The sequence below is a fragment of the Carya illinoinensis genome, chromosome 1 (assembly GCF_018687715.1).
Source record: "Carya illinoinensis cultivar Pawnee chromosome 1, C.illinoinensisPawnee_v1, whole genome shotgun sequence".
NCBI classification, from domain to species: domain Eukaryota; kingdom Viridiplantae; phylum Streptophyta; class Magnoliopsida; order Fagales; family Juglandaceae; genus Carya; species Carya illinoinensis.
In genome coordinates this window covers 4,570,417-4,581,337 of record NC_056752.1, presented here as the reverse complement: position 1 = coordinate 4,581,337, position 10,921 = coordinate 4,570,417, and the positions used below count along the sequence as shown (strand labels likewise).

Sequence of the window (10,921 nt, the reverse complement as noted above, 5' to 3'; positions counted from 1 at the left end):
TTAATCTGATCTTTATCCAATAATCTATGTCCCATCTGAATTAGGTTTGTAAAAATTGGTATCCGTCCATTTCATAGTCGCCATTGGCTTATGCAATTGAGCATGTTGAAGTTACCTATGGCATCCATTCCAAGATATGGAGCAGTCTTTTTAAGTTTAAACCCTTGAGAAGAGAGTAAACTGATCCAAATCCATTTGAGCTGTGGAAAAATAAGTAGTTTTAGGAGAAGGGGTTCACCTGTTTCCCACCGTGAGCGTGAGCCATGTCAGGAAGCCAACTGCTACTTCCCAAGTGGGTGCACGTTGGAGCAACAATCAAGTTTAAGTTAGCTATAAACCACATCAGAAAAAAGGACTCTAAAACACAAACTAATTATGTAGTGAGATGGATGTGTAATCTTAAAGAGTGAATTTTGACTGGAGAGCCCAGCAACGTTACAAGCATGAGAAAAAGTACATGCATTCTTTATGTTCCTTGTCTCAATACATAGAAGCATAATAACATAGCACCATTACGCGGCCGGGAGGAGATTACAATAAGAGAAATCATTATCTTTATTCTAAATTTTGTCATTTCCAGTCACACTGACTTATTTTAAGTGACTTCGGTCAAAGTGAACTGAATATGGCAGGGAGGGCAATGCATTGATCCATGCGGAGGAAAAACTCCATTAATATTACCCTACAACTTAAGGAAAGCTTCCTGTCAGTCGAATGTGCTTAAGAGTGCTCTTCAGGCCGTATTTATCGACCGCCTGCCTACCTCTCCTGAATCCATCTCCATAAGTTGGGGATGCATCTACCTCAATATGGTGTTTAAAAAAATCACCACATTTCTTCTCAAAGTCAGATCGTTTACCCATTTTTAATGATGTAGAAAAGGATGAGGAGGAAGGGAGTGATGAAAACAAGGATGATGTTGATGTAGAAAAGGATAAGGAGGAAGCGAGTGATGAAAACAAGGATGATGTTGATGGTACAGCATCACCTCCAGATGCTGTATACAGCTCAGACTCCAACCACATATAAGCTAAGACCTGACAGATACCTTCTTCAACCTCTGGACTCAGATTGCGGTAACCTGTCAAAAAGACTCTATTGGTAAGTTCAGGGGTAACCGCATCTAAGAGGTAAATAATGTCAGTGGGAAAAATGATAAGAATGCAGATAAACACCATTAAGCTTCAGCCATGCATGCATCATCTCGTGTGCCAGGATTTGCCCAGTCAATAACCTGTACATATATATAAGTCTTGGTCATTTTCCAAATTCTAAAGCCAATATCATCGTTTGAAACAATAGATGGGTCTAAGTGCAAATGAGAAAAAGAGTACCTAGGAAGGCCATATAAAACAAGAATTGCCGTCACTTCACATCTTCGGATCAGCCTACAAGGCTCAGTTCTCATGTCTATGAACTGGTGGTTTGCCCCAATCCTTGGCCTCCTTGAGATCTAGTAATTTAATTAAACAAATTATAGAGGCCGGTCGATGACGCATATCTTTATAAAAGGATTCTGTTGAACACTAGGAAAGTTCTTACACTAGGGACAGTCTGTACTTCTGACAAGCAAAGTCCTCTGGTCTCAGACAAGTGATGATGACCCTAGTAAAAAAAATCAAGATTAACATAAATAAAAATGAAATTGAAATACATATGTGTGACATGAAAAGGTAAATGCGCTGGCCTTTACATGCTTTTCTCCCTCCATTGCCTCATTTAGTGCTTGTCTCTCAACCAAGAGCATTGGAACTTGCTGCTCCACTTTCATATTTAAACCTTCGTAAAATTCCTGTATTTCAAGGTAAAGTGGTTGACATTCTTCAGTATCCATAATGGCCGAGTTTAGACACTCTAGGCATAGCTTTCGACCATCATCAAGCAACAGATATCTTGTGTCCCTCGGCTGCATGAATCAGAAAATTTACATTATAAGTGACATGATGAAAACAATTCTAAAATGTGTTTCTTAAGGATATTTTGCAGGTAGCAGCAGTTGTTTTTAATATCATGATGCTTTCTTCAAGGTTTTGTTATTTCAAGAAAAAGGAGGGAGAGAGAGAAGGGGGGGGGGGGGGGGGGGGGGGGTCTCTTCTGCAGAACTGACCTCCATTCTTTCACAGCTACAACACCGAGGAGTACCATCATGTTCATGTGAGGGGCAGTACTTGTTCTTCCAGAAAGGATGCTCCATATACGGAATACGACCTTTTGAACTTGCTGGGATCTGTACAGAAGGAACAATAATTAAGTGTGTGAGTGTGTGTATGTGTGTGTATAAGGGCAGCAAATACTTAGTGAGATGTCGGACATAGAGAATTATTTTTTAGCGGGACCTTAACCTGGGAGATTTCCTTAAAAGGACCCTTGGGTCTACTAATTTGTATTTAAACATTACTTACCAAAAAAAGAAAATTGTATTTAAACAAACCTGACACTTGACCAGACTTGGGGAGAAGATCCCGATTACTACCAAAGGTTTACACTAAAATTAATGAGCACCATTCAGAGAATTCATCTTGTTATTTATTTATTTATCTATGATTTTAAGTTTTACAGGAACCTGCTTGTCTTCTAGATAACTGAACATGAGGCCTAACAAATTTGCACAGGTATTTTCCCTATCATAAATTTATAATTAATCTCAACCTTGAAGTTTATTTTCAGGTTTTATTTTAATGAGATTATGAGAATCAGAAATTTATTTTATATAATGTTTGATAATAAGTAAACCAAATGAAAGAGCAAACAAAACATAGCTATTTCATAGAATTAAAAGAACCAACTAGATCAAACAATGGAACATTAAAAAGACTTACAAAATTCTTGCAAACTTCACATCTTGGGAGACGCTGCTTCCTATAGCACAATTTGTGATAAGAGCGATTGCCAGATATATAGAACTGTCATCCAAGGAGATATTCTACTCAGAAATACTCATCGAACTACCAAAATGAAGAGGATATCAGGCAAGGACTCAGGCATTCTGTTATCCAAGTCCAAACTAGATTTTCAATTAACTCCTTACTTTCACCTTACTATCAGTAATAGGACAGTTGCAAGCATGACAACGAAAACATTCAGGATGCCAATCAGCATCCATGCATGTCAAAAATTCTCCACAGCCAATCTCAGTTTTGCAGCGAGCACAGATCCTGCAAGCCATTTTGTCCAGCAATCACGTCATGTTTCAGGAATTCCATTAATAACTGGCCATTTTGATCCATTGGAACAACTCATTGAATTTGGTAGATCTTTTTAGGAGGCCCCAATGATCATATTATAAAATTCAGAAAATTTACAAAAAATAGAGTTGGAAAGTTTCAAAAGGTGTGGATATAAGTACATATGTAAATTCAGGAAGTTATGTAACAGTAAGTCCCAAACTCCATTTTTCAGGGTCTGAGATAAGTTTAAATTATTTTTTATGTATATCATCTTGTGTTACAAAAGAGATGCATATTAAAATCTACAAGATCAACTTACATCACCTCAAGCTTCTGTTTCTTGGATATGTTTTTCAAATGTCTGATACTCCAGCAGTTTGTTGTTTGTTCTTTGAACATCTCCTAGTCCATTTAATGTAAAACCAAATTCTTTTCAAGCCATTTTAATCATACAAACCCAACTGGCTCTGGTAGGATCTCTAATAAACTTCTGTTGTTGGTCAAGCTTTGGCAACACTAGCTTAAAAATAAAATGACAAACTCTCAGCTCTGAACAGTTTCTCTTGCAGCTAGGTGTTCATGTCTACTTTCAATAATGTAATTTGGCACACCCATAAAAAAATGTAATTTGGCACAGCAAAAGGAACCTCTTATTATAATTCAAAGAAACACTCCATATTAATGTAGTATTGCATTACTCGTCATCACAGTTTGCCTATTATCTATATAATAACGTAAGATAACATGAGAATAATAAAAATTTTGGTATCCATGGATCAAACGTATCAGAGTGTATCCCATTTTAGAAGTGTGTCACACAATGTAATGCCATTGGTCAGAAAAAAATTAGCTATCTAGAAACCTCTACAATTATGCCAAGCATTAATAGAAAACAACTGGAAGGGTTTAGAATTGGATTTAGCATCCTTGTCGAATGCTTAATATCAAACTATCCTGCACAATTCCAAATCCCCTGATTTTTTCCCTAATTTTTTATTAGTAATAAAAACAAAGAAGCTAGGAAACTCAAAAAATAATCACAACTCATCCTTCTTAAGCACACAGCCAATCAAAAAAATTGTAAAAATGTGTTTTTAAAATTTTGATTATTTCTCACCCGCCTAATTGTCCACAGGATGAAAAGAGGAATTGCACCACAAATGGCACCCCATGACAGCTAATTCTCCCTTTTTAGCATGCAAACAATTTTCTCACAGTCCTACCATTCCACTCCAGATAAAGTTAAGTACAACGGCAATGATTCTCTGTACATATTTCCATATAAAACAAGATGATCCATTGCAGGACAATTCATAAGCATGCACAATCCATCCACAACAATTTTGAGCCTTTTCTCCCAAATTTTCTATCATCAATATTTTACCAGGCAGTTATTCATCCAAAGAAAGCTACATCTTTTGCTAGCTTTCCACTAATTTTGAAGTGGCTAAGAGAACTGGCTAAACTTTTTAGCAAACCAAGAATTAGAGCAATTAGCCATAGATATTTATGTACCATGGATAGCATGGTTACCACACATACCTGTATTCAGATGGAAAGTTGAATGGATGAGGCTGAAATATATTTTCAGTTTCACAGTGAGGAGGAGACTCCATGTACATGGTTTTTTGAAGAGCTTCAGCAAGCTGCTCATCATCTTCCAATTGAGCTTTAGTGATATGTTCGTCTTCCTTGGTTTGAGCTCTAGCAAGCTGCTTATATTCCTCCGATTGGGATTCCTTGTCTAAGAAAAATAAGAAAGTAAATAATGAGACTCTAGGCTTCATTTCTTATTTCCAAACATGTAAGTTCTGCATCAGAAAATAACACCTGAAAATTATGTACTAATGTTAGAGGAGACTCTAATTATTCATTATGACTCTCAAGGAGCCTGTTATGAATTCATTTACTCCCATAGAATAACTTTCAATAGAGTTTTCAGGTTTAGGGAAACCTGGCAAGTATGATATGTTAAGCAATTAATTGTGAAACCTGGCCTGAAATGAGGGAAGAATGAGGCAGGGTTCAGAAAAGAGTTTAGCTATTTCTCTTACCTACAAAAGTTACTGCCCAGATTGCATTCATAGAGATTCGTGATTAAAAAAATTTATAACCTCCGTAATCAGCAAAAAGAAATTAAAGAAATAGCAAAGTTTTACTAACAATATGGCCTTTGAAGATTTAACAAGAATAGACAGAACACTGACACAAAATAAAGATCCAACATTGAAGCATATATTCACGTGTGTAACGCAAGTACTTGAGATATACCATTACACTGCAAGGTAAACATCTCTCGGTGTGCCATCGTAAGGTAACTAAAATAATGAGTCATCACTCTTATTTACTAGAATCCAACAAATTTGCCCAGATAACAATTGAATCATGTCAATCTCAGCACAGGCAAACTGTGCAACTTACCAATTGATTTTTTTCCTTTCTGGTCCTGTTCTGAAAGGGAAAGTGCAATAGCATAATAAATATCTTCTTGCTCCTTGAATTCATCCTGCATATGAGGTTTCCAGTTAGCATTGGGCAATAAAAGAAGCAAGGTGGCACAAAATTTAGCAAGAATGTTACCATTACAGAAGCTATGCTGGTTTACAAATTAACCAGTAACATGTGAATTTTATCCAACAAATCAGTTACCATTAGAGAATAGGCTTGCGCATTCCATAGATGAGCAGGACCCACAACTGAGGGTATTTTAATAGATTACGGGGTTCCTTCCTCTTTGTTAAAAAATAAAAAAGCAGGACCCACAAGAGTGTATCCATGAAAAGCAAAAACCATGATGACCTCTGAATGACGAGCTTCATTGCAAATTCTATCTTCAAGAGCCTTGGACAGCGACAGTGACAGTGACGGCCACTCCATATCGCCAAATATGATTTTTCCCTGCACCCAATACATTCATTTGAATTAGAGAACTATAACTGTCGAAAGTAATTTTGATAGATTCATAGAACATCTCTGACCACTGGAGATGACTAGTTTGAGAAGTTCATAAAGGCATCAATGACGAGGATGAGAGTCTAGAATTACTGTTACTGTTTGGTCAAGTTTAATATGAGGAATATATGGAAAAGGTTTCTAAGATTAATTAAGTTTTCAGATAGTAAATCATATGCTTGAACAATAATCTACAATATAAAGGCACGAGTAATATGCAATATAGTTGAAGCTAATGGCAATCTCAGAACAAGTAACAGAATTTGCATTGAGAATTAGAAACATACACCTGTTGGTGTTAAAAACAATGGAAAACAGAAAAAAAAAAAAACAGGGTAATATTCTTGAGAAACCTCAATCCCTTAATCACGGATCAATAACACCAAAGCCATGTCCCATAATTTTACTTGTGCTTTAGTATGGAGACAGCTTCCAGACTTTGAGACAGTAGTTAATCGGGGAACTTAAAAACACAAATTTGAGATGAAAACTAAAGAAACTAGAAGCAAAGAGGAATATAAATCATTGGAGGGAAGCACTACAGTAGTCATTCTCGGAGAGTTCAGTGGCCTGAAAGAGAGTATCTAACTCTACAAAAAATTTAGAAGATATCAAAGAGACAAATAAACCTTATGGACTAGAATTCTTCGCGTAAAAGCAGATAGAATCAAAGAAGATATTATCCCAATCAAAAAATTCAGAATAAGTGATAAAAGAACGCTTTGTCTATGGGGGGAAAGAAAGGAAAGAACACACCGAATGATCACCCACCACCACATATACAAATTTGCCAACAATGCTTCAATTCCTAAAATCCTGAAAATGACACCGAAACAACGACCAAAAAGAAAAGGCTGAACATTCAGCCCAGTACCATCGAACACCCTATCTATGTTCCATACATCCTCCGCCAACCCCATCCAATTAATATATATATATATATATATACAGCAAGTAGAATCTCCCAGCTTGACAATTTTCAGATGGTAAATAACACAGCAGGCTAAACTGAAATGAAGCCAAATAAAACACCAAGTTTCAGAAACTCATCCCAGAAAGAATAAGAATATGCAGAGACAATAGAATCTAACGAATCGCCTATCAGATAAAATTCCCGACAACCACGAATGCACGGTTACCAAAGAAGAATTAGAGACGGCAATAGATGTTATCCTTCACAGCATCAATTCTCTTTGGTCCTGCATAGGACTTATCTTTTCTAACAAAGTCACACACACATTTCAGTAAGAGAAGAGGAAAGAAAGACAGAAAGAAAAAGGTACCAGCAATGAGTAACTGGAAGTGGGAGACTACTTGGATCCTACGCAAAAAACCAGGCATGAGCTGAAAAGGTAAAAACGAAAATCCAACAAAACAGTCGAATCTTTTTAGAACTTGGTCAACTACTGTACCACAACCTCTGTAAAAATCACCAAAACCAGGATGGATTGAATCTCGACGGTGCTGTGTTGGGAGTGGTTTCGATTCTAACACTTTCGTCCCGTCTTCGTTGTGGGGTCATCTACCCTCTACTCATTTCTCCACCACACTTTCACTCAACATCGAATGTTTCTGATCTTTCTGGTTGACGAAGGTATTGCAAAGGGAAAAAGGAAAGGGATTCTTCATATATTCCATTCAGCTTTATAGGTTGGCCAGCCAGCCTGGAACCCACGACGGATTTTTGCCACGTGGCCAAATAAGCTTTTAAATTCTGGTTTTTTTTTTTTTTTAATCCCAAGCTTTTTGTAACATTAATAGTAGAACTCGAGCATTAAGCTTCAAACTCGGTCAAATTCAGCATCTGATCAAAGTACTGTGTACTCCACCATTGCAGAAGGATCTAGATGGATATTGATATATGTAAGTATAAGGAAGCAACCTAAAGCACTGTATCGATGATCTCTGCCGACCATTTTTATTTTGTTGTTTTGTTGTGGCCCCGGCCCCATGCTTCCTACTCTCTTCCTTTTCATTATTCAAAGTGGTTAAAAGGTGAATATAATTATAATTGCATTGAAGTTGATAGACGAACAACGTTGATTTGATCAAGTCCCTGTGTACATAAATATCAGCACTCACTCGTCTTTGCCTTTATTTGTCATGATTAAGAACCTTTAATTTTCGAGAAAGGCAAAAAAAAAAAAGAAAAGGAGACCCACCGCTTCGGACTATATAAAGGACATTAACTTGATATCATAACCTACGTACCTACCTAGCTAGCTCCATTAATAATTCATGCTGCTTGTAGGTAGTGTGGCTGCTTGGTTTGTCAACATTTATGAAATCATGTTGATGAATCTGAAAATTAAATAATATCATGTTTAATTAATTAGATCCTAAACAAATATTGAGGCTCAATCATCATCAGCTAGCTAGCTATTTACAAGAATTTAGTCACGAAATACTCTCTTTTTTATAATCTTTTTAATTTTTTTATTTATCATTTTCATTATCTTACTTGTAACGTGTAAGAATTAGTCACAAAATACTTTTTGCATCAAAAAATATTTATTGGTTTCGATTTATATCGTCTTAAATACTTAATTGCGACAATAATAATAATAGTTTTGATGGCTTTTTGCGGTAGAATATCTTCTATTTGCACAAAAGCTAATGTATTTGCAACAAGCAACAAACTTTACCATTTTAAGTATTTGCGGTAGAATAAACGTTCCTTTACCTTTACGAAAAGCATCAAGGTGACAGTGACAAATGATCTATATTCACTAAACACAATCATATTAAAAGAGTTTTGATACACAATTACCATTTTCACAATTTTTAACATAATTATATTAATTTTGTTTTAAGTTGTTAATTAAGACAGCTTATATATTGAAAAATATTCTTACATGACACTAGCTATTAATTGCTTCGACCAAAGTAATAAAACAAGGAAAGAAATAATTGACATTTGACTTAAACCCGCACCTCAAATATTAGAGAAATGATATTTATAATCGTGATTGTATAAGTGCCACATACTTTTTTTAAAAAAAATAAATTAATAAGAAATCTATATGAAAAAAAATTAATTTTTTAATATAAATTTCATTTTTTTTAAATAATTACGCAATATTTATACATATTTTGACTGTATATAACATTACTCTATTATTATGTATCATATATAAACCTAGAGTTCCAATTAAGCATATTGGGTCGACCGTCGACATACGTACGTAAACATGTTAACTTGTTTGTAGCTCTACGTACGTGTGCGGGCGAAAATTCAAAAGCACATTTTCAGACGACGTATGATTTTGTCTCCAAGTAGTCAATCATGATCTATCAGAAATGCTGTTTAAATATTTGTCTTAAATCATTAATATCTTTGAATATTTCCTATATAAAGTACAAACTCCTTCTTCTTGTTTATTTTTAGTGGCAAGACAAAATGCACATCGATCCCCTAGATCTCCTTCTGTGATTAGTTATTTTTAGTTAAAATTATTATTTTTTATTAAAATGAGTTTATTGATCTGATCTCATGAAATAATTGTTCTTTGTAATAAATAACTAGTCATAAATTCTCATTTTTCTTTGAATAATTTTATATGATTATTTTAATTTAAAAGGCAACAATACACGATGTTAGCCTTTTCTGAATAAAGGCAGGAAGCAATTTACAGAGTATTATTAATCCCGTCTCTCTCTTATTCATGCTCTTCATTTTTTTAAAATTAATAGTAAAGTCACTTTTACATATTATATATATATATATATGACTCTATTGATATGATTAATTGGATTAATTTTTTTAATATATAATCAATCACATTAATAAAATATATAAAAAAATACGTAAAATAATTGTCCTTGAATTTTTGTTCTTTTAACTACCCTTCTTGTGCACACTGTAAAACTCTTTCATCTTTCTTTAATCCATTTTGCTCCAAAATAAAATTTTCAACAATTAGGAGGAAATGTGCATCCTTAACTTTCTTTAAGAGAGAGAGTTCGTGTCCGAGAATACACCCGTCGGTGCTATTTACGATGGCTTTTCATCCAAGGGGAGGGATAAAGTTACACTCTTAGAAGCATTGGCAATGCAAGTGCAAATTAGAGAGGAATATGATAAAATCACGTTGCATTGGTCTAGCAAAAACTGAAAAAGTTTTATATATCAATTACAATAAGTCTTAGGTGCTCTCTATCTATAACCAACCACTATAAAAGGATTTTTTTTTTTTTTAGAAGAGCCGAAAGTCACATGTCTAGTTGTGACCCCGTCCCAATTTTATTAATAAACCCTTACGTGTGGTAGAGAAAAATCTTGGTTACAACCGGAGGCCTGGGGATATAAGTATAAAATAAGACCAAAACCAGACCTCAAAAAAACAAAAGAAACTCAACAATAAGACCAAACCAAAAGAAAAACAAGATCACAACACAAAGAAGCAACCTGCAAGAAAAAACCTGCACAATTCTATTTTGGGTAGAAAAAACCACTATAAAAGGATTAAATATTATTTTATCTTAAAAATGTAAATCTTAAATCACAATTCTATTTTGGGTAGAATAAATGTTAGTATGGTTGTATATGTGTTTGTTGGGTGAATGGTTGGTAAAATATATTTATTGAATAATTATAAAATAAAAGAGGAGGAAGAAGATGAAGGAAGTAATGTTAGGGTTATGGTTTGGGCGAAGATGAAGGAAGAAGATGGAGAAGATGAGAGGGGAAACGAAAGAAGGAAGAAGATCTCGCACAATATGCACCGTTTCATTAAGGGCACGTAGGATCTGACTGCTTAGCGACTACCCCTTCTGCTTGCAGTTAGCATTTTTCTAGATGG

General features: G+C 34.9%; 1 protein-coding gene across 10 annotated transcripts; it reads right to left on the bottom strand.

Moving 5' to 3' along the window:
- Positions 1–394: 394 nt before the first annotated feature.
- On the bottom strand, positions 395–7,844 carry LOC122306802 (protein DA1-related 1-like). 10 transcript variants are annotated; one of them, XM_043119327.1, is made up of 13 exons: positions 7,535–7,844; positions 7,403–7,440; positions 5,958–6,065; positions 5,589–5,673; positions 4,710–4,911; positions 3,029–3,155; positions 2,820–2,903; positions 2,108–2,227; positions 1,694–1,906; positions 1,543–1,605; positions 1,335–1,453; positions 1,176–1,234; positions 395–1,081 (listed from the first exon to the last, which is right to left on the bottom strand). In XM_043119327.1, the coding sequence occupies exons 3-13, from the start codon at positions 6,042–6,044 to the stop codon at positions 690–692; spliced, it is 1,551 nt and encodes a 516-aa protein (XP_042975261.1). In that variant the 5' UTR covers positions 6,045–6,065; positions 7,403–7,440; positions 7,535–7,844; the 3' UTR covers positions 395–689. The 10 variants fall into 10 exon arrangements, with proteins under 10 accessions (XP_042975261.1, XP_042975254.1, XP_042975275.1 ...); XM_043119320.1 differs by having other exon boundaries at positions 7,538–7,844; XM_043119341.1 differs by lacking the exon at positions 7,403–7,440 and having other exon boundaries at positions 7,538–7,844.
- Positions 7,845–10,921: the final 3,077 nt, after the last annotated feature.

Excerpts from the sequence above, each read along its gene's own strand:
- LOC122306802 (XM_043119327.1), bottom strand. The coding sequence starts at position 6,044 with ATGGAGTGGCCGTCACTGTCACTGTCGCTGTCCAAGGCTCTTGAAGAT. Across the intron at positions 3,156-4,709 it reads AACTTTCCATCTGAATACAG|GATCTGTGCTCGCTGCAAAA; the intron begins GTATGTGTGGTA and ends AATGGCTTGCAG. Across the intron at positions 1,606-1,693 it reads CAATGGAGGGAGAAAAGCAT|GGTCATCATCACTTGTCTGA; the intron begins GTAAAGGCCAGC and ends TTTTTTTACTAG.